The sequence below is a fragment of the Emys orbicularis genome, chromosome 6 (genome assembly GCF_028017835.1).
Source record: "Emys orbicularis isolate rEmyOrb1 chromosome 6, rEmyOrb1.hap1, whole genome shotgun sequence".
NCBI lineage: Eukaryota > Metazoa > Chordata > Testudines > Emydidae > Emys > Emys orbicularis.
The window spans coordinates 108,158,737-108,183,229 of record NC_088688.1 but is presented as its reverse complement, the minus strand read 5'-3'; the positions used below and the strand labels follow the sequence as shown (position 1 = coordinate 108,183,229).

Sequence of the window (24,493 nt, the reverse complement as noted above, 5' to 3'; positions counted from 1 at the left end):
CCTATTCCCTAGGGTGATTTTGTGGTCTGTCGCAAGACTCAATTAGTACCCCATCTTGTGCTTTATCTCTTAGAACACTGATCCATAAGCATTCAAAATCATTTTCTTCTGAGTTGTCAGTGACTCAGAAACAGGTAATGCCATTTTTGACATAGACTGCCACTCCCCAACCCCTTTTGTTTACTCAGTCCCTCCTAAATAGGTTATAACCATTGATTTTAATATTCTAGTCTAGCACATCATCCCACCAGGTTTCAGTAATACCCGCTAGATTGAATTGATACTCATAGACGAGCAATTCTGATTCCTCTTGTTTGTTACCCAAGCTCCCAGCATCAGTGTACAGCCAATTAAAGAATTTCTTCTCTTCACTTCCTTTGGTTTTCTGATTTGTGCACAAATATATCAATATAGGACCCAACCCTGCTTCTACGAAAGTTCATTGAGCAGGCTCAGATCCAAAATAAGCTTGAAACTGAATAGTCAAAAGTGGGTAATGAGTTTGGTCATTCCATAAAAAACATGTATTCACATCATAAACCACCATAAGTTTTAGCTTGAATGGGTCTCTTGTCTGGAGAGAGAGCCCCCCCAGAAAAGGAAAAGCAAAGATACGGCAGGTAAAGATTGAACAATATTAGCAGAGCTAGGTAGGAACAGTAGCACTATGTATAGACTACGATGAATCTTATTGTTCTCTTGCCTTCGTAAAAACCAAACTTACATCAATTTTTTAAAATTATGTTTTGACTAAATCCAGAATTTTTGTACGCTTCTGGGCCATTACATACTGTACCTTTGAAAATTCAACAAAGCAGCTGCTCATTTTTTTATTATTTTATTTTATTTAAAGAATTGTGTGTTACAAGAGATGCTACATGAGAAATTAGGCCACCTTTTCAGAACCTTGCTATATAAAGGAGCAAATTAAAGTGGTAATTCTCCCTTACTTCCAGCAGTTCATCTCCACTGAACAGCTTGCCACATCGTCCAACTGGCCCTTCTGGTAAAACAGATCGGATGAAATGATGTCCCACTGCAGCTTCCAAGCTTATCCCTAACCCGCTGCTTTCACTAAATTTGTTAACTTCAGCCACCTAAAAAGATTGAGAAAATTATTTTTCAGTCAAATTCACATACAAAGAAACAGTAGTTTCAGAAGGGAAATATTAGACTTGTCAGATATATTCTGCTTTTAAACTACAAGTTCACTCATTTGAAAGAGCATCTTTGCTCATTAGTTTTACATCAAACACAAGATGGAATCACCACAGAAGTTGAAAGGAAGCAGCCAGCTGTAACTTCCCATTCTACTTAGAGGACTATAACTGCTGGTAGCAAAGACTACCCTATAGATGAAAGGTGTCCAGGTGGAACTCCAAACAAATGGAATGAAGGCTAAAATCAAAGGGCTCAATCCAGCAGAAATTATGCAGCTGCAAAGGCTAATACAGTTTTTTTAAAAGGAATGTCTTCTATGCTTGCAGTGTTGTTGTAGCTGTGTTGGTCCCAGGATGAGAGAGAGAGAGAGAGAGAGAGAGAGAAGACGGGTGAGGTAATATCTTTTATTGAACCAACTTATGCTGATGAAGAGACAAGCTTTCGAGCTCCACAGAGCTCTCCCCAGACTCGAAGGACAACTCTTTGGAGCTTGAAAGCTGGTCCAATAAAATATATTTCCTCACCCACCTTGTCTCTCTTGGGTCTTCTACACAACAGACATGGATTCACAATTAGGTGTTCCACACAGACACTTCCCTACTGGAGCTCTCAAGCAGAGAGTGGCTACACGTGTGATGCCATACATGTCTGTAAAATGAAATTTACTACATTTGTAGATTGCCAGCTGTACTAGTCAGCGAATGGGGGTGGAGAGATTGGAGCCATCGCCCCACCTCCCGCTGCCCTGCATACTCCTTTGAGGTGCTGCATATTTCCAGGGAGTACAGAGGAGAAAAGTCTTCGTAATTTCCTGAGCACAAAAACTGAAATTCTGGCTACCCTTACACTGGGTGCACAAGAGGGGAGGCTCTTTCCACCTAAATTCAGTACATACTATTTTCACAATTGCATATACAAATAGTGTAACTGCTTGTACTAATGGACAGTTACATAAGTACCTGGTCATTATCACACAAAATTACCCCTTTAGCCTGTACAAATGCAGTTACTGTACATAAAAAGTTACATTGCAATAGAGCACACATTTTAGAGTGTATACTTGTGGGCATGCAATTTTGAAAAATCAATCCCTTCATTGAGTGTTTTCATTGTTTATTATAAATGCCTCATACAGTAGTTTGATCATTATACCAATCAAAACAATTCACTCGTTACACAGAGTGGATGGAGGGTCCTAAGTAGAGCTGAGTGAATAACTGATTGTTCAGTTCAGTGGCTGATCAAAAATCTGAAACAAATATGGTTCATTTTGAACCAAAACTGCATATTTTCATTTTTTCTTACCAACATGAAAACCTTTTATTCGGGTTGAACAAAACATCTGGAATGATGATTTGAATCGATATTTTCAAAATGAAATGATGTTTCATTTCCAAAATGCTGTTTTGAAATGAACTGTAAAATATCAACGCATTTTGACACTTCTGAATTTTTCTTTTGCATTTGGCCAAAATTATTCACTAAATTTGTGAATTGTTTCAGCACCCAAAAAATCCACTTTCCGGCAAATAATAAATTTGCTCAGAAGCCTGCGCTTATTTTTTGCTTGTCTGGCTTACTGCATAAAAATGTATTTAGGAGAAATTAAATCTTTACAGTCAGCATTTAAAATGAAAAAAAAAAAACCAACACATTTTGTGAATCGGTAGTTTAAAATGCAAAATTGAATGCAGTAAACGTTATAGGTAAGCACTAGAAAGAACATTTAACAGTAATAATTAGAGTTTACATACCACTATCTCATAATTTGTACCCATAATCCTCTGCCATTTATTCTGCAATACTGCTTCTCCTGTGGAAGTTAGCTGGAAACCTAGAAATTGTATTGAGATTACTACAATGAAAACCTGACAATCTTATTTCTATAGTGAGTAAAGTACCTGGACTGCGGCAACACTGGTACAGTATTCCATAATATTGAAAATATTATCATACATTATTTAAAAGTGCAACATGCGTTTCCTCCCCGGTTTTAGATTTAGCATACAGGAACATTTGCAATTTTAACATGGAAAAAAGGGTTGGAAAGATGGTTTGCTCCATTACAGCTTTAGAGTTGCACCTGCAGCACACAAACATTTTGTCTATATAACATACTTGTGAAATTATTTTTAATACTACAGTACTTATACTATTTGTTTCTATCGCTGCCCTTAGTAGTATATTTCAAACATTACACATTTGCAGAGTGAAGAGCTCATACTAAAATTCCTTCAGAAAAACATCTTTTTAGCTTACTTTTGTGTCTCTTTGTTTTTTATATTTAACACTAGCCCAAATAGCCTTCAACACCTACTAAGTCTTATTCCATTCAGTGCTGTGTATGCTTCAAGAAGCTTCTTTCAACTCCTCTCTTCCAAAGAATGCAGTCCTCACTTATTTGACTTTCCTGAATAACTAAGACCCTGGGGGTTTCTCTGGTTACCTTCTACTGTGCCATCCTCATTTCTATTAATGGAGAAACTGCAAGTACCTTCTACCTTTTTATAACATAGCCCATTTTTATGAACTGTGAGGAAAAGACTAACAGTGGTAGCTCTAAATGCTGTTTTTACCCATTAAACTGACTTACACTTTCAGTTTAATAAAAATCATATTATATCATAGGTATATCTAAATTATACTATTGCATGCTGATGTAAAATGAAAACTGGTACCAGTAAGATACAGTATAAAGCTTTAAATATATGTTTTTCCCAAACACATGAAGTCCAAACAAAAAGCTGGAAGTATAGGTCAGAAAAAGACATACGGATGACTCCTGGGGCCAAATATTCAAAAGTAGCCTCAATCCAACCTCAAAATGTGGAGGGACAAGTTATAAGCATGCCCCAAATGTCTGAGTCACACACACACACACACACACTGTGTGAGAGCCAGTTCGATGTTTACATACCTAAGGCGCTGATACTGCAAACTGCTCCTTATGAGCAGGCACCTGTGCGCATGTAGAGCAGCTTACATGACAAGAGTCTAAGTACCCAATTCGCACACATGAATTTGAGTTTTCAAGCCCTCAGAATTGGAAGCACAAATTTAGAGGCTGCTTTTGAAACTGTGGTCCCTAGAGGGCAGTGGAAGAATGAAATTCCTAAGTCAAATTTTCTTCATAAAAAGAGAAAACATATACATTAGAGGTTATGGGAACAACAAAGGCTTTATTAGAAAAGAAGAAGGGGGCAAAAGAGGAGAATGCTATGAGAAACAATCATGTGCTAAACAAGGCAGTAAACTCCAGTCACTCTAACATGATCTAAAGTTTATATGCAACTGAAAACTACAAAGAAATAGCAGCTTTCTATTGTTCATTTTTTCTCATTTAAATTGATTCAATTCTAGGAAAGGAAACAACAGTGTTTAGATAAAAGAGCTAACAGACACAGACAGAGAGTTGGATTCTCATGATGATACTGACACAAACCAATGAGAACCTAGAGTGACCAAGCGAAAGCCACGATATCAAAGCTACAAAGATTGAATTGTTAGTAGAATACTAAGAACATACTCTCCAAACATGGGCGCTAATGACAGGCTCATGTCAAAATCCCAGCTTTAGTTGCCTAACGGAGCTAGGTTCTCACTCTCATCAACTTTCAATGGAAAATGGTTCTCTAATTCCCTCAGGCTACTTTAAAAATCCCAGCTCTAGTCTATATTTAGGCACTTAAATAAAAATAAGGCAATTTCTTTAGATGTCCACTGGTACTCATGTTTGAAAATATTTTCCCAAGATCAGAAGACTCAGTTGGGAACGAAGCATCTGAGCGGAACCTCTTAAAAATAAATAAATGAATAAATTTGATCATCTATCTAGAATGACAGAAACCAGCCTACAGAGAACTCAGAAAAGTAGTAAATTAAATTAGAGACCTAGTTGTGATGGCATTTTTCAGCTGCTTCCTAGATATGGAATGTACAGAACGGTTACATGCCAATCAAGAAACTGTAAGAGCATGGTATTAGATAATATATCCTTCCACAGCACATCAGTGAGAAATAGCAGCTCAAGAGTTAGGAAGATAGAAAATAAGAATTTCAGGAAAGAGAACAGGAAAGTCACAGTGTTCCAATGAGCAAGAAGTGTCTCAATTTCAAACACTATCAGAGAATAGAGACCTCCACAATAAAGGCAGTTTAGGAGATATATCACAGGGAAGTCTATCACAAGAATTACAAGTGTTGGATGGTCACAGAAGATTGGAATGAAAATGCCTAACATGAAAAATAAAGAATTTAATGAGTAACACTAACTGGAATTAGTTTACTAAACTAAAAGGATATTTGCCAAAGCAAAACTGCCTCATGTTTTGCCTTAAACGCTGAGACGTACATCTTAGTCTTAAGTATATACAATTACACTCAATGACAATACTTGCTTTCATACAACCAGATTTTGGAAACTCTCTTCTGGGTTTGGTTACTTCCATTGGCCACCTGTATAATCTGAGACATGTACTGCAGTTAACACTGGGGAACCTGTACAAAATGATTGCTTTTTATGTAAGCACATACCAGTGCATTTTCACAGGAAAAATGCTATTGAATATTAAGAACCTGATTCTTGTTGTTTACTGTCCTCTCCAATGTGTACCACACCAGCACTGCACGGCAGTGGTGGAGATCCCTGCTCTCTTTCACACTGTTCTGGAAAAGAAGAAGAAGATCCTCAGTCATTCTATGCATTTTAAAGCTCATCAAGATCTCTCCCATGCCATCCTGTAAGGTGCTAAATGACCAAGTTACCGCGGGGGGTGAGGGGGAGAAAGAGGGTCTCAATGCCTTGTAGGATCTGGCTCTTTACTGCAGTGTTGAAGAAATGGTTGCAGGATGTGGTGCATTTAAAAAGAAGTTTTGTTTTCTTTTAAATGTTGTTTTTTATGAAAAGTTTTCAATAAAAGAAGAAAGAATGTCCATAAGTTGCTAGATCCATTATTGTTATTTGGAGGTATAAGGACGTGATTGCTGGATACTGAGGACATGCAACTCTCATTAACATTCATCTACCAACTCTTTTTTTTTTTTTTTTTTTTTGTCAAGGAGCTGACATTGAGCTATAAAGTCACATATCTTTTTGGCCCTGGCTAATTCATAGACTGCTTCTCCCTTTATGTGCCACTATGGCAAATTGAGATTAGCTAAACTGCAATCACCAGGTTTGGAAATCTCTGGGCAGTAAAAAGGAAGGCCCTTGGCCATGCAATTTATTTCCTTTATGGCTTCAGCTGAGCCTGAGGAGTGCTAACCTACAAGACACAGCGTAAAGGGATTCTATTCTCTCAAGATTTTGCATGAAGGGGATCATTATGGTTTAACTTGTGAGTTGGGATCTATTTCTGTTGACAATAATCAATGAATTAAATGAGTTGTTTTAAGAATTCTTTACATGCATACAGAGCCGATGTGATGGGGGCATTGTATCATCTAAAATATTAACAAATTACTGGTAGTACACATGCATCTCAAGAAGTGAATACATGATATAATGTTAGTGCTTCCATTAAAACCTTGCTAATCTGCATTTCAGTCACTGGCAAGCCTTACGTTTCACAGGGACTTCTGACCTGGGTACACCTAATACACCTGAAGCACTGTCCAAGACAGACACCAATTGTCCAGGATGTGCCCATTCTCTCCCCACACACCACTCCCCTTTTATACTCTCTGCCCTTATACCCCTGAGATTTACCTCTGCTCACTGCAGAAGGTACGTCTTTGCTAACCCTACTTGTCCTTGTATGTAGCTTCACTCACACTTGAGCCATGACACAACTTTGCACTCGTTGCCTCACATGAAGCAAGGACTTGAAAGACCAAAGCCTTAGGGCAAATTAGCAGAGACTAGTGCACAGATTTCAAAATCTGCTTTAGAAATGTCATGAATAATGCCACTGATTCACTGATTAAAATGTACCAGGCTGAATTCATCCCTCGTGAAGCAGCACTGAACTCAGTTGAGTTATACTAGGAATTAACTAGGCTCAACACGTCCAGTTCATATCCTGTGAAGAAAAATATTTCCAGCTACTCTACAGCAAAGCCAGTTTTAATTACCTTTGGCTGTGCCATTATCCACAGTTTGGAAAATTAAGTCCTTTTCAACAGCAGCAGTGAAGTCCTCATGGGGCTGAATGTGATTTTCCTGCTTAAGCCCTCTTCTGATCAAAGTGAGTCGAACTGTTTGTCCTGTGTGCCGCAAAACCTCTACTGCTTGTTGGTTGGTAAAACCCTGAAGATTTGTTCCATCCACCTGAAGGATTAAACATCTTATTAACCAGCAAGCCATTACACGGATAAAATATTCAAAAAAAATAAATCACATTTTTCTCCAAGGCAAAATAAAATGCCTAGGGCACTACTTGTTTAATCTGAGCACAAAACAAGGGGGGACAGAGGAAAAAAACCTCAATGCCACTGTGGCCTTATCTATACCAGGCACTGTGCCTATAATAGCCCACTACTACTACTGCCATAATAGCAATGGTGAAAGCAGACTCCTGGTTGCAACCAGTGTTCTTAGCCCTTTATCGTGTAGACCTACTGTGAGCAGTGTTACATAGCAAAGCACTTAAAATTCTGGTAGGCCTCCAGTAGCTTTGTTTACACTAGGGCTCCCAAAGGTCTGGAAAGTGAATGTAAAAAAAAAAAAAAAGTCAAGAACAAACGTCCTCTGTGATTACTGGGTATGGGCAGGAGATAAGAAGGAAAGAATGGAAGCATCTCTTAGTCGTCTAGAAATATTCCTATTATATGCAATATTTAAAACTTCAAAACCTCTTCCCTGTTTAATCGCTATTTATCAAAGCTTCACAGAAATTAGATATGGAAAAGATGTTTTACTCTAGGCCATCAAATCCAATTCCCCAGCCAATCAAGGATTACATTACGTTTTTTGTCTAGTCCACAGTTTTTAAAGGGCTGAGTAATGGGGCCTACACAACTGTCACTGTGAAACTCTTCTACGGTCTAACAAGCCTAAGTTTTCTTTTCTCAAATTCATTCCATAACTCTTAGTAATACACTCTTCCTCCTCCCCCCAAGACCTAAAACACCCTAAACTATTCCTCTACCTCCCTGCTATCTTTATCTTTCAAAAACTTACCAATGATATCATATCCCTTCACCCTAGTAATGGTCTTATCTACAGAATATACATACTTCATACTCAGTTATTTTAACTGTATGTATGCATGTGCGCATGCACATACTGTAGTTTCCTTCTCCTCTTTCTTTGCACATAGCTAAGAGGCCAGTTCTGACATCTTCTAGACAAAAACGATTCCTGCATTTGTATTCTGAATCCCCCCGCACAATACATCTTATGAAGAACCTTCAGAGAAGTTTAAAAAAACCTTCCAGCCTTTCACCCTTAATGTCAGTATTTTTTAAAAGAATTTATTTCATCTCAGAGCTGCTAAAGAACTGTAGTGGCATATTTTATTAGGTCTGCTTGGAACTACTGAACAAGCAAGTATTTTGTAGAAATAAAGAACTCTCTATTGCCAAAAGAAAACAAAGTGTCACTGATTTCTTTCAAACAAGGGGGGAAAATCCCCACTTACTTATATGACTAGCATGACCGGAAAGATAGTTCATTTTGATTGAATATTTTGTCACACTATCTGTCATTTCACACCCAATCTTTATCTGTTTGAATAAGTATTCTAAAATGATACTAGTATATCTACCAAAAACAACAACAAAAACCTTCCCACAGTAATAGGAGGGATTTTCTCATACAAATAACTTCACATACTCAGAGTTGGCTGTATAAGTCTTATCTCCGTATTTACTTACAGCTATAATTTGATCTCCAATATGGATTCTACCATCATGTTCAACAGCACTGCCTTTTGTAATGCTTTTCACAAAAATACCAGAAGGTTCTGGGATTTTAAAAAAGAAAAAGATATTTAATACCAAAGGTTGTCCAAATTCTGTAACAATATTTCCTTCCCCCCACCCCTCAAAAAAAATGTGGTATCAACGTGAGGTAAGGAAAATGCCATAAAGGAAGTGTAAATTTTAATTATAATACATCCATTATTCTTTTCACAAAATTATCAGTGTTTTCATCGTGTTTAGCCATCCAAAACCCCCATTTCCTTCCATGAAAGCAGGACTAGACCTTTTACAGTAAGCAAATATTCTAACCATGACTGACAAAACTGACTATAAAAACTCCACAGAACCCTTGCTACAGGTCTGACCTAACCCCAAAAGGCAAGGAAATTTATCATGCATCATGCATACATCCCCTGGTTTGTTTATTGTAAATATGACAAAGAAACATGGTTCCTTTTCTATTATATTTTAAAATGTCTGAATGAACAAATATGTGCTTGGCTTTCCCTTTCCAGAGGGAAGAACTTACAGATTGAAAAAACTGCCTTTGTAAATTAGGACAGCACTGTAACTAGAACTGGACAAGAAGAGGAGTTTCCATCCCAAAGAAAATTTTGCATTTGCAAAAAAATATTTCATTCCAATTTGGAATGAAAAGTCAGATATGCAAAATTTTCTGTAGGAGGAACATTTTCAAAAAATTCTGTTTCAGAAGGAGCAAAACAAAGTTTTTCAGAAATTTCCAGTCCTGGCTCCACTGAGCTGAGGAGCCCAATGAGCCATGGAGCCAGAGGACCCAGTGAGCCACAGGAACTGCAGACGGAGCTATCAAGGAGCTGCAGAGCCTGGGAGTCCAAGCTGCCCGCAGCCCAAGGAGACGGGGAGCTGCCTGTCTGGGAAGAGAGCTGGACAGCCTGCCTGCAGGTCTGGTTTCTGCCAAAAGTTCCAATGGAATTGACACATTCCTTTGGAATGGTTTCTATTCCCTCTAATCAGTGTTTTCCAATGGAAAACTGTTCCATCAAAAAAATGTCAACCAGCTCTACTTTTAATCTGTCTTGGCATAGCTGGAATTCATGTCTTAACCCACCCCCAAAATGATAACAGATAGCACGGGGCACTGCACACAAATAGAGTGACTTGCTAGCCGCTGTGCCACGTGGCTCCCGGGTTGGGAAGCAGCCGGTATGTCCGGCTCCTAGCGTTAGAGGTGGCCAGGATGGTCCGTGTGCTGCCCCACCCCCTACCCGCAGCCGCAGCTTCCATTGGCTGGGTCAGGGCAGGGAAGGAACTAGTGCGAACGCAACTCGCAAGTGCTCAGCAGGCAGCTATTGAGGGGTCGCGTGGCGCACGCCTCTCCCGCTGCTGCCTGGCCCTTTTCTCCTCACGCTCCTCGTGTGGCTGGGCTCAAGTTGCGGTACGTGCCCTGCGGCGCACCATGGTCTGTCGCCCCATTGCCAGCACCCAGGAGTTCCAGGTATGTGTATCCCAGTCTCCGAGTGCTGGGAATGGAGCTGCACCCCCATCCCCCTCGCTGCATCCCTCCCCGTCCCACCCCCTGCACCTCCATCCCCCTCTCTGCATCCTGCCCCGTCCCAACCCCCCCGCACCACTATCCCCCTCGCTGCATCCCTCCCCGTCCCACCCCCTGCACCTCCATCCCCCTCACTGCATCCCTCCCCCATCCCATCCTGTCCTGCCCCCACACACCTACCCATCCCAGGCCTGTACCCTTTACAGCACTCTCCCACCCATCCTCTCCACCTCCCAGAGCCGCCACCCCTATGTCCCCCACCCCCCACAGCCCTGCGCTCCATTCACCTCCATACACTGCTGCACTCCCATTATGTCCCTATACATCCCTATGACCCCCACATCCTCATGCACCTGTAGCCTTCTGCCTCTCCCTGCATCCACATCCACCCCACGTCCCCTCCTCTCTCCTTCACTGCCCCCTCTCATCCCCAACCTGCTCTCGTCCTTGGCCGCTTTCCCTCCCCATCCTCTCTCCTCCACACACACAGCCCATCTTTTCCTCTCCAGCCCACCCTCCTCCCTTCCCAGGTGGGTGATTTAGGCATCCCTGGAAAAGTGTATGAAAAGGTGCCTCTGTGTAGGCAAGTGTGTGCATGCATGCATTGTATGTGTGTAAGAGACTGTGTGTCTTTGTGTAGGGAGGTGCGTGTATTACCACATGTGTGTATACCTGTGTGAATAAAATTTGCAGCCTAACTCTTTGACTTTTATTCCTTTTGCTGGCTTGCGCACAAAAAAATTTATGACATAAAATGTGTGTGTATTCATTTCATAACAAGTTTTTAAAAGAGAAGGGAACTCTAAAAGGAATGTATTATTTCTTTAAAAGTGAATGTTGTTGACTAGTAATTGCAGAAGAGCCGATGTATCAGACATTTCTCCCCACCTTTGTCTAGCTACATTACAAACTCTTTGTTGCAGACTCTCTCTTTTTATGGGTATGTCCAGCAACTACCACCCTGGAGCCCTGAGTTGGGCCTGTAGGCACTAAACAAGAATTGTAATAATAAATAATGTGGAAGTATACGTGTTAGTGCATGCTAGATGTATACACAAGAATACATGTAGGTGTGGGAGTCAGTTTCTGCAGATTTGTTTATATAGGTATCTGGACAGGTGTGCATTTCTGTGGTTGTGCTCTATGGATTTGTATTTGAACTTCAGGAGTGGGCCTTTAATGGGCCCATTGCAGCTGTGATAATGTGTGGTCCTAATTCCACACATAAAATTACAATAACTTTAGTGAACAAAAGACATGGAGCTGGTTACGAAAAATGGGAAGAGGGGAAGGAAAGAATCATGAAAACCTTTGTGAAATTTCATTTTTTTTTAATTACCCTTTTTGACTATCTTGCTGCCAGCTCTAGCATTCTGTAACAAATAAAACCTGAACTTAGCATAATACATTTGTCAAAACAATAAATATGCCTCTTTGGGCCTTGCAGTGAAAATGAGCAGGTGAGAGAGGGTGGGGGAGAGCAAGTGACGGAAGGAGCGGGGATGGAGTGAGAAGGGGGCGGGGCCTCGGTGAACAGGCGGAGCAGGGGGCGGGCCAAAGGCATTCGGTTTTCTGGAATTAGAAAGTTAGCAACCCTACACACAAAGCAGGACTACAATACACGTGTTTCACACTTTCATGATTGAAAATTATAATCTCCAAATTTGTAGACTAAAACCAGAGGATAAATGAATTTCCTAAATTGTCATTTTAGCAAAACACTTACTGCATTTTGCAGAGGAGCATTTAAAAATGCTCCCTTTTAAAAAGTGGGCCCTGCTTTTCTCAATAATTCTTTGGGTTCAATATCTAAATGAAAACAGTCTCCATCAACACCTCACTCACTCACTCTCACTCTCACACACAATCTGTCAGCTGCTTCTATTCTCCAATGCTGCCATCCTGTCTCCTTTAGTCACCTGCTCCACTCTTCACAGAGAACATAGGAGCCAGGAAGGCCATTGAGGTTATAGAGAGTATGCTCTGAGGGATAACTGGCAGGCAAGTAGGGACGTGGGATGGTGAGCAGGAACATGGGGGTAGGAAGAAAGAGCAGGCCTTGGGGAGGAATAAGGAGTTGATTACAGTTTTTGTGGGAGCTGGAGTATTAAACATGGATATATATAGAGAGAGAGAGAGAGAGGAAAGAGGGTTTTTCATTGGGTTATATGTTTTAGAACAGTCCACAGCTTTGCAGAAGGTCTGGGATTGGGGGAGGGGGGAAGCTGAGTGCCTTTGTACTAGGGCAACACTGCTAAAAGTCTCAACATACCATGCAATGATAAAGGAGCCCGTTAGCTCCACAAGGAAAATGCAGTTGTAGCTTGCAAGGGCTAGACAAGGACTCAGATAGTGATCTCCCAACTTTTTAAAGGTGTGTTGGTGCTTCTGTGCAACCATGGCTATTCTTTAACAAAGGTTTTTGGTTGGAGGAATAAGTAAGTTTACCAGCCATTCCCTTAGGCAGTAAGATTTCCTAATATACCAAGGTGCAATGGAGCAATTCAATTAGCAACATTTCAGACATACAGCCTCACTTTTGTGAGTCAGATATCAGACCCACAACATGTTCTACACTTGAAATTTAATTTGTATTTTTCAAGGTGATAGTAGGTGGTGCTAGAAGAAGGGGAATACATAAATTGTGCTCCTTCCTTGCTATGGCAATTGAGGCTTCTTTTGATCTGACAGGTCAAGATTTAGTCAAGATGTCTGCATTACTACTCAGAACCCTCAAAAGGGATGATGATAGTGATTACTGTACTAACAAATGTTTCATATTATCAAAATGCTATTTCTTTATGTTTTTCTCAATATATACCAGGACAGAAAACACAGCAGCAGCTATTTGAAAATCATTATGGGGCAATCTATTAATGTGTTTTAATAAGAGTACTGCATCAATTTGCCTCATATAGATGCATGATACATTTCTAAATCAGTTCTCTCAAAAATGTAGTTGAAATTATTAGAAAAATAAATTACTATATGTGCACATTACATTTTTTCCAAAAAAACTCAGTGGGCCAGATTCTGCTTTGAGTTGCACCAGTGCAAGTTTGAAATAACCTAATTGAAATCAATGGAGATAGTGGACATCTATACTGATGTAAACAAAGCAGAATTTGGTTCACTGATTTAAAAATAATATCAGCTAGAACTGACTGCAATTCTGCAAATACAAGTCCTGAAATTTACTCTCTCCAAAATTCCCTTTAAAATACATTTTTTTAAAAAAAATAGTCATATACCTTAAAATGGCTGTATCAATTTTTAGAAATGTTTTTCAAAAATGCATGTCAAGGTTCAGCCAAGAGTGATTTTCAAGGCTGCTACAAAATCTTACAACAGAATTTCATGATGAAAGACTGATGATCCTAGCCTATTCTATCTGAAGTTACAACTCCTAAAATAATCCTTAACAAGTTTTTTTTTAAATGAAGCTTTTTTCCCTTTATGTACCAAAATGTCTAAATCAAATTAGAAATGCATACAGGCTATTGTAGGCTGCAGCAATATAAAAGCAAACTTCAGGAATTTATTTTAACATTACCTGAGGTTTTGTCTCCAATGTAACCAGCAATAGTTATTCCTAATCCTTGGAGGTTTTTAGTGAGTTCTACATCAAATTTCTCTCCATCTTCATCAATATCAAAAGAAGTCTCTGCCTAACAAGAGAGTGTAATGAAAAAGGAAACCTTTTTTAAAAAAGAAGTTGCATTCCATAAAGTCAAACATTAGAGACAAATGTCAAAGACAAAGTAGCAACTTTTCTTCTGCTCCAACCCTGATATTCAGACAGACAGCCATATTGTACACAGACAACATTCCTCACCAGAATGTTACTGGAATCCTGACACTTCTCAGCACACACACACACAAAAATAAATGACAGATGAAGCTCTAATAAGCTGAGCAATATATGTCTTGCACAATACATGCTTAAATACAGGATGCATACAGTTCTGAGATTCCTTTAATCTCAGCTTTAAACAGATCACAAAGGCTTGTTCTAAATTTAAAATAACCACAAACAAAAAGGTTTTTTTAAACTCGTAATTTTTCAAATAAATGGCCAGTAATTTTAGTTATTTTTTTCTTATACGTGCCAAGTTTAAAACATAATGGAATCTATTTCCAGTGAAACAATTATGTTTCCTGTTTTTAGCAAGACTTGAAATTTCTATTTTAGAAGGTGGCAATTATACTTCCAGCTATTTAAATGATGACAATCACCACTAACACCCACTATAGTCCTCTGAACTTCTGTGACAGAAAAGGCTGTTGGTAATTAATTCATTTATTTATTGCTAACGGAAGTGCTTTGATTACAACAGGAGAATGCACGTTAAATGCCCACGTCAATAATAAATATCTTATTAAAAAAAAACTTGGAAAACTTCACTTTGAGGCATCACAGAACTGTCTTTTTTCTAGCGTTTAAAATAAATGTTCAGTGGCCAGATTACCAGCTTGGGTAAATCAGCGTAACTCCACTGTAGTCGATAGAGCTATGCTGATATACCCCAGCTGAAGATCTGACCCATCTCTTTGTCTGAATAACTCCATCCAAAAATACAGTCAAGCACAAGCAAAGCATCTAATTCTGCAGCTCTAAACCCTCCTCCTTCATATTACAGGGTTATTTGGACAGCACATAAATTATAACAATCCATGTTTAGAGCCCAATAATTCCTTCCATTTCCGTTAGCTGATTAGTTTCCAGAAGTACTAATCTCTCCTGAGAATCATGAAGAGGGATGCCAGTTTCACGGCATCATCCCTGTATTTTTAATGTCCTGTAGAAGCATCACCCGGTTAAGGCCCATCCTCCCATCCTGCATTTAAGAGTGAGCCACGGATGCCTGAGGGGAAGCTGCATCAGCGACATTCTCCAAAACATTGGTGGTAAATGTCCACACATAAGTTACTGCGGCTTTCGGCATCATTAACTGAGTTTCTATATCAGGGGTAGGCAACCTATGGCACGCGTGCCAAAGGCGGCACGCAAGCTGATTTTCAGTGGCAGTCACACTGCCCGGGTCCTGGCCACCGGTCCGGGGGGGCTCTACATTTTAATTTAATTTTAAATGAAGCTTCTTAAACATTTTAAAGACCTTATTTACTTTACATACAACAATAGTTTAGTTATATATTATAGATTTATAAAAAGAGACCTTCTAAAAACGTTAAAATGTATAACTGGCACGCGAAACCTTAAATTAGAGTGAATAAATGAAGACTTGGCACACCACTTCTGAAAGGCTGCCGACCCCTGGTCTATATTCAACAAGGGAGATTTTGTGCAAACGTAGGGCAGCTGCCCAAACACAACACACCTCCTGCTAGGGACAAGGTGGGGGGGGGGGGGAACAAAACAAAACAAAAAAAACCACAGGGGGGAAGAGGGAGCTAAAAAATAAAAGTGAGGTTTTGGCATTATTTCCGTAGTAGTAATGGAAGCACTGGATAATATCATCCTCATGATTGCAATCTCCAATACCAGCATTTCACATCATGTAACAGCCAGAACAGCATAAATCTAGATGTTCTGATACATGAAGTCATGAGAATCAGCTGCTTTTCAAAAAGTACTGTTTTACAGCTAAATAATATATGCAGGGTGGTTATTGACTCCTCTATTTGATGTTTCCTGCAAAGAAACTTCTGTTGAAATGCTCTGAATTGAGACATTTCCTTTTAAAAAGGGGGACAATTCTGATTTGCAAACAAGGGTCAGAAGAGCTAACTTCTCTTCCTCCCCCACCTACCCCCTCCCCAACCTTTGGGCACTGTGCAAATAGTAATCTCCTCTCAAACTGTTTCAAGACCACCTAATGGGCATGTAGAACCCTGCCTATAATATAACAGGAGGGGTCAAGTTATCTGCCTATTCTATCCTCTTTCTGTAACATGAAATAGCTACGGGTATAAAATCAGTTATCGAGGGGAAATTGTTTTTGTTTTGTTTTGTTTTTTAAGACAGGTAAAAGGAGTTTTCTCAAAGTGGTCTATCTAACTTAAATAAGTGTTTTAAATTCATTGACATCAGTAGACATTCCTAGAAATAGTAAGAAAAGCTGAAATGAGAAATTTATTATGGGGTATAAATAAGATCTATTTTAGTCTTAAAAGTTTAACAATGTTTTCTCTTGTTTCATTCACTTATTTACATGTGGCTATTTGTGTGTGCTCATTATGGGACTGATACTGCCACACTTAAGTTGAGTAGGTACTCATTGCATTGAACTAGGCTATGTTATAAGCACACACACAAAGATTTTCAGCTTCCTATTTTAAATTTACAGCTCATTGTGACGTACCTACTATAGTGTGCTTCGTGAAAAAGTGATAATTCTCATGATAGGAAACATCTGAATAAGTGAACTTGACATATGAATTGCGCTTAGATTACTAATGCTTTCACTTTCCTGTATTTTCCATTTTTTCCCCTATGTTAACATCTTCTCCCTCAGCATTTTTTTCTGAATTTTAAAGGAAGAAATCATGGAGGGGAGGCACTGGTAGATGGGGTATATTTTGGGGGAGTCAGGAGAGAGAGAAACAAAACAATGGAGGAAAGAGGGAGTGTCAGAATATCAGAAGAGGAATAAAGGTAGCAGCTGGGTGACTGTCTGGCATTTGGCTAGCTCATGAAGCTGTGTCAGGTTACCAAGGAAAGGAGCTGCAGCTGTGTGCTGGCTGGCACAGTGAGGAGCTGTCTGACGGATGGTGATGACAATATGGGGATGAAGAGATGTGCCTGGGGAGGAGGAGGAGATGGAGAGGCAGACAGAGGAAAGTACTGCAGATCCAGCTGGCCCACTCTAGAGAAAGGGTTGCAAAGTTCAGGGAGGTGCTGCAACACATTGATTGTTCAGCTGTCCCAAAGCACCACTAACGGGCACATCCAAGTTAATGGGTTAGTCAACCTGGATGCTTAAAAATTATTTCCACCACACACGTCTTCAAGCGTGGATCCTGAAAGAACTCCATCCATACAACTCCCACTCACTTCAATGGGGCTCCTTACACACTGGGCTTGTAAGATCCTGCTTTCCATAGCTAAAGGATGAAAACATGGCTACTGGTCATTAAAACACTGGCCCCTGATATAAATGTAATATTATCCAACTGGTAACAGAGTGACAGTTGCCACATTTTAATGATATTTGTTTATATGTACCTGTTTCTCTGGTATGGAAGTTGGTACGGGGGTTGATGGAGGGACGGCTGGTGGAGGTGGTTCCTCTATGGGACCTCTTGCAATGACCAGCTTCACTCGATTTCCACACTGTCTCAGAACTTGTGCCACTTGTTCACTGCTCATTCCAGCCAGGTCTGTATCGCCAATTTTCAGGATGTGGTCTCCACTGCATAACCTTCCATGCTGGATAAGGAAGTAACCAGCCAACCAGTCACAATTATCATAAAAAACACTAGCAGCCATTTCCCCTTTCCCCCACACAAACGATCATATTGGTCAATTTAAAATGTGTGCTCTGCAACTAGTTTTTAAATGTCATGCCATACATTCATGGTGAGGCAGAGGAAAAAGAATATGCCCTTGTGTGATAAAAGTGCAGCTGTATGTGTACAGGAAAATAGTTTTAGAAGTGGAGACCAACTTCTGCGTACGAAACTGTGTATAATTATGTAAACGGCTTACACATTTAGCAATTTTATACAAAGATGGGAATTTTGTCTTCAAAATTCCCTTGTACACCCACTAATGCCTGATTTGCACCTGTAATTTCAGTAATTTTCTGCGCTGTCATTTGTGCACACACAAACATGTATTTGTGTGTGTACAGACCTTGGCCCTCTTATTTAAGAGCTGGCCCTCAGGATTAACCATGTTTTTTAAAATAAATTATATTGCTCAGTTACTGTGATATCATAGTTATTTATATTGTTTTAAAAACATTCTTCATTTATTTCTTGTTTCTTTTATTTTACACTGTAAAAATGTTTCAAGTGAATTTAGTACCCATGAAAGGTATTAAAACTGACAGACTGGGGGAGTGAATTCATTTGTTGGCCCACAGAACACATGCAGCATGGACATCAGCAGCACCAGCTACCTACAGACAGAGCAGTGTTTAGTATGTCTATTCTACAACTGCAAATGTGATTGCAGCAAGTGTATACATACCCAAGCTAGCTTTAATATAGTTGGCATAAGAACCAATAGCAGTGAAGCCACAGCACCATGGGCAAGCCGATGCTGAAGTCCACGTTGCCGTGGTTTCACTGCTATTGGTAATTGCACTAGGTAGGTCTACATATGCTGCAATCACACCTCCAATTGCAGTGTAGACTTTCCCCTAGTGCCTCAATCCTGACCTACAGAGACTACAGGTCAGAGGAACAACCTGTCTCCAAGCCCATTCAATCCTTGCGCTCTTTGCCAGGACTGCTGAAAAGGGTGCCCTTGGTGGTGGTTTTGTGGGAAATGGAGCGAGATCACCAAACTCATCTCACACAGGTCACTATGATGGTAATAACCTTTGGTCATTTCTAACTTGGGTTGGATTAGATGTACAGGTGAAAGACTATCGTAATATTTATTTCAGAGTTAGAAATGATATACTTATCAGCACACAATAAGAGTGGTGCAAAGTAATAGATTTAGGAGAGTGACTGAAGGCCAGATTCCACTTTTGGGTTTGTATGTGCAGATCCCACATTCTATACATGATCATTAATAAGGGTAATTTGCCCATATACATTACTAGCATCATCTTTTTCTTTCAGCCTACAAGGAAGAAAACTGTCACTTAACATTATTATGGCAGATTTACATGATAAATTTACCGCACACTAAACAGTAAAGAAGAAATTGTTAGGGGGGAGTTTACCTGATCAGCTACTCCTCCTGGGAGGATGGTTTTAACTATAACTCCAGTTGACTTTCCTCCCACTATCCCAAATCCCAAACCTGATCCATCATTCACCAACTCAATGGTCTCCACATGCTGCCAATGGACCTACAAGGAGTAAACTTGTAAATAAGCTTGCAAATGACTGAAGTAAGAATACACCTATTAAATCTTGTCACAAGACACTTATACAGTATTTCTATGGCATATTTTTGAAAAGAGGGGAGAAAGAAAAACTAAAGGCAGCTCTAGATCAGTTACTATTAGCCCACTGGAAAGGAAGGTGGGCATTTAACAAGTAGAATTTCTCCACTATGTAGCCTCTCCATGAATCTGTTTACAGATCAAATTCTTAGGCATACTGGGAGGTGGTGAGTGCCTTCAATTCCCAATGCAGTCAAAAGGAATAAAATGTGCTTAATATCTTATGGGAAGCATTTAGCATCTCACTGGATTGGGACTCAAAGTCTCCTATAATGTAGATGAGTCACTCTCACCAGAAGTCACATACATGCACTGAAAAGGGGCTATGGATCCAATTCTCAGCTACAACTGAGGGGGAGACTGCAAGAGGGCCAGTTCTACTCCATCCCCAGCATAGATGAGACCAGCCTGGCAGCTGCTGTAAATGACACACACTGGCTATGACTCCGAAGGGGACCATTCACCCAATAGAAATAGCTGAAGCACAGCTCACTCTAGCCAAACTCCAACCCCAACGGGCCCCTACACCAGGAGGCTGCATGACTGGCTATGCCAACTCTATTCTCCCTGAGGAGTCCTCCATGCCAGAGATTACCTCAACAAGGAAAATTCAACAAGCTTTCTATTCCCTTTACACCATGAAAGTAGCACGGGTTAGAAAATCTGTGTCTATTCAAAGAAATTAGGACATGAAGAGTACTATTCGTTTAAGTGGTGTAAATCATTATGATTACATCACACAGCATCAGGCATTTTCAGTCCACTGAAAAGGACGAAAGCCTCTTCACTGTAGATCCAAATAATCAGCTATCATTCATTTCACATTCCACTTCAAGTCAACAGCTTTATGCACATGCAGAACTGTCCCTTAAGTGGTAAGCAGAAGTTCCCAGGCTACAACCGGTAGACTGAGGTTGATATGATGAGAATGGAATATTTGTTGCCTGATGGTTTTCTTTCTGGGCTTGACATTGTGATGGAAGTGGGAGCTGTTCTGTAATGATTTATGGATATTCTATGCCAGTGGTTTTCAAACTTTTTTTTCTGGTGACCAGTTGAAGAAAATTGTTGATGCCTGCAACCCAACAGAGCTGGGGATGAGGGGTTTGGGGTGTGGGAGGGGCTCAGGGCTGGGGCAGAGGTTTGGGGTGTAGGGGTGAGGGCTGCAGGGTGGGGCTGGGGAATGAGGGGTTCAGGGTGTGGGAGGGTTGGGGTAGGGGGTTGGGGTGCAGGAGGGAGCTCTGGGCTGGGAGTGCAGGCTCTTGGGTGGGGCTGGGGATGAGGGGTTTGGGGTGCAGGAGGGGGCTCCGGGTTTGGGGGGGCCTCATGACTGTGGCAGGGGATTGGGGTGCTGGAAGGGTCAGGGCTCTGGGCTGGGGTTCAGGCTTTGGAGTGGGGCCAGGGATGAGGGGTTTGGGGTGCAGGAAGGGGCTCAGGGCTGGGGATCGGGGGAGGCTCAGGGCTGGGGATTGGGGCACAGGCTTACCTCGGGTGGCTCCCAGTCAGCGGCGCAGCTGGGGTGCAGAGGCAACTTCCTAACCCCTTGCCCCCTCCGCCTAGGAGCCAGACCTGCTGCTGGCCACTTCCAGGGCACAGCGCGGTGTCAGAACAGGTAGGGACTAGCCTGCCTTAGCCAGGAAGCACCGTTGACGGGACTTTTAACGGCCCGGTCGGTGGTGATGACCAGAGCTGACACGACCCAGTCCTTTCGTGGGTCACAGAATAGGTTTGAAAACCACTGCTCTATGCTGTATGTTGACCTGATTATTGGGGTGTTCAAATACAATGGTTTCATTTAATAGTCCTCTGTAAGGAAAAACAAGCAGGCTCAAGATAACAACCTTAAAGCATTTGCTTTAAGAAGTGGCTTAAGAGACAACACCAGAACAGGAAAAGGTCCATCCACGCACAGAAGAGATCAACAGACCTGTGGCAAGTTTCAAAACGAACACGCTTTCAAGAGAGGGGTGAATTTGGGGAAACCAGATTGAGACACAGGTACCTGCCGGGCACATCTGAAAAAGTTAAGCCTTCCGGGGGTACAATCGAGGGACAGTAAGCCTTGGGTAAGACAGACATGCATGCAGATTTTTTTTTTTTAAACACTCTCTTGATGCTTTGTTCCTATTGTCAAAATAAACAATAGTTGGTTTTAAGAAGGCTCTCTGGTCACGACATACACCACTGGTCACACACTGCCGAAAGGAAGAGTTCATATTCAGTTGGAACTGCAGGGTAAGAGCTGTTGTTACACAAGGTACTGTAGCCCAGTCAAAGAGTTGTAGAATTGTGTATTTCCTCCCTGGTATAGACCTGACACCTGAGAGGGTGCACTCAGAAAGACCAGAAAAGGAGACAGAGGTGCAGCTATAGCCCTGTAATCATGATAGATGTCTCCTGCAATCTGAGACATTTGGACTGTGCCTCCCTTCCCACACCTTGGCCTTCTGCATGCTCTATTTGGCCTTCTCTGCCATAAGAGAATGAGAGCATAAACAGGGAGAATGACCTTGGCTGCTAGTACAGCCCCACAAGTTTCTGTTCCCTCAAAAAGAGAGGAGTAGATCACAGGAGGAGATTCCATTTGCTGCTGCTTCCCAAAAAGCTTTAAAAGCTGGGATTGCAATGGATGAAGCAGAAGTGCTCTATTTGCCTCTTTGAAGACAGAATTTAACACATGGGAAGAAAGGGCATGACCAAGCCCCAAAGCCCCCTGGACAATCCTGAAATGTTTCCAGTATTTACAGGAGGAAAGGTAAAGCCCGACTGGCCTATTTTGGGAGAAAGAGGTCAGGAGCGGGGGGGGGGGGGGGGGAGGGGGGAGGGAATACATGGGTTACATAGTACTGGATATTGTAAGCCTATATGCACCTGAAATTGAAAACATAGACACTGCCCTTACATTTGGAAGGTACTCACCGGGTTGGAATGGGCAGAGACTGTGCTAGCAGCAGATGGAGATCGAGAAACTACAGGACTGATCAGCTGAGGCAAGGAACCCCTGGCCACAACTAGTTGGACATTATCTTTTGCCTTCTGCAGGATGCTGATAGCCTGTTGATGTGTAATTGTCTGATCAAGGGCTTGTCCATTAATAGCAAGGATTTGATCTGCTTCCTTCAGCCTTCCATCTCTGTCACAAATGTATAAACAAAACAAAAAACCCCACAAGAAAAAAAAATGTTGCTACAGACATAGTATTTTGACAATTTTCCAGTATTTTTTATCCTGTTTTCTATTTTCCCCACTTCTTAATCTTTCCCTGCAGTTTTGCTACAAGGTGCTATTGTGGCACTCGGGAGATCAGCTCCCTTTGAAGCTAATCCCACTGCCACTCTCTCCTGGCTGCTACCCCCTAGCTAGCTCCCTTCTCCCTTGTACCCCCATCCGAGACTAAGCATATTAGATTGAGTTGCTCCCAACCATAGCCTGGGAACTTATGTTTATTCTTGACGTTGAGCTTGCTTAACAGACCAAGTGCTCTACTTTGTTCAGTGTGCAAGTTCTGAATATTCATCAAACCATGTAGTGGAACATACTTTCATCAAGATCCCAGGAAAAACCAATTTTCTTTTCAGCAAGAGGGAGAGAATGTATGATAAAACAGATCCCTTTTAAATGAAACACCTACATAAATTATAAAATAAATCATTTTGTGGCAAAGGAAGTACTGATGTACAGTCACACATTGAGCCCTTTCCCAGACCTACTTCAAAAGAATGTGTATGAAATCTACAGATGAGTTACTCTTAAGCTTTATTGCTTCAGAAAGATTCAAACAAGCAAAGGCTCTTTTTCAAAATATATACATGACAATGCTCTGTGAAAATCAAAGTCGAAAATTGGTTTCTCCATATCACATACTTCTTTGGTTGCCTGGCCTGGAAAAGGGGCCAAAGTACTTAGAAGTGACCAAGAAGAAATGTCCTCTAGCCCCAATCCAGAATATTTTGCTGGGAACTGAAATCCTCTGTAAGATTTATTGCTTCAGGGACTCTCTAATTTACAGTTGAACAGTTCTGTACCCCACTAAAGTGACCCTAGAACTGACATAGTACTTGTTTTCTCTTCATAAAATCAATAAGGAGTTGATTCAATAAAAACATGTTTCAGCTCATCCATTTGAATAGGGCAACACAGACCACTTGCATGGAAAAGTAATTTGAAGGTGGGCCTTAAACAGTCTAGAAAAGATTGCTGCGATGAACAGCAAACCATATGTGGCTGAATTTAACTCTAGGGCCCGTACACTGCACTCACTTGAATGGCTGCGTTGAGACCAAAAGCAGTTTAAATACTAATCTGTTGCCCAGAGAGGTGAGCAGGGAGATCCCATGCAGGGAACTGCTGCATATAACAGAGGATATCCACAGGGACTTCCCATGGCCACCGAGAGGTAAAGTTAGGCAGGGGCATAGCCAGTGGGTTCATGCACAGTGCAAATCCACTGGGTAACAAACAATCAGGGGCTGGAGGGGGAAAGCACAGTGGACCAATTCTCCTACACCTCCTAATAGTCTCTAGGACTAGGGGCTTTCCTATTTAGCTCCTAAACCCAAAAGTTCTTTGTTCAAGCCTGGCTTGTGGGATCAAGATTAAGGTGTAAAGGATATTTTCACAAACAATCATTATTGGTGAGTTCCAAGTAACATTTTCTGACTATACTTGTTTAATTCAATTTTTTTAAAGTGTAAGCATATTAGGTTAAGCACTGTTTGTAAAGGCATTCTGGTCCCCTTACTGTTGCTCTACAGTACTCTGCAAACAGCACTTGTAACTCCACTGGGGATACTCCTACAGTACATTACTATTTAAAGTAAGCGTATCAGAATCTTGGCCAAAAACAATT

General features: G+C 41.0%; 1 protein-coding gene across 1 annotated transcript in view; it reads right to left on the bottom strand.

The window, feature by feature from the left end:
* The window catches only part of MPDZ (multiple PDZ domain crumbs cell polarity complex component), a 123,903-nt gene that overhangs the window by 78,086 nt on the left and 21,324 nt on the right, over positions 1-24,493 (bottom strand). Inside the window, exons 6-14 of the mRNA XM_065405917.1 lie at positions 22,564-22,777; positions 19,420-19,548; positions 17,745-17,948; positions 14,112-14,226; positions 8,977-9,065; positions 7,234-7,429; positions 5,737-5,826; positions 2,916-2,965; positions 951-1,097 (exon numbers count right to left, since the gene is read on the bottom strand). Of these exons, the coding sequence (XP_065261989.1) occupies positions 951-1,097; positions 2,916-2,965; positions 5,737-5,826; positions 7,234-7,429; positions 8,977-9,065; positions 14,112-14,226; positions 17,745-17,948; positions 19,420-19,548; positions 22,564-22,777 (1,234 nt within the window). The remainder of the gene's footprint in view (positions 1-950; positions 1,098-2,915; positions 2,966-5,736; positions 5,827-7,233; positions 7,430-8,976; positions 9,066-14,111; positions 14,227-17,744; positions 17,949-19,419; positions 19,549-22,563; positions 22,778-24,493) is intronic.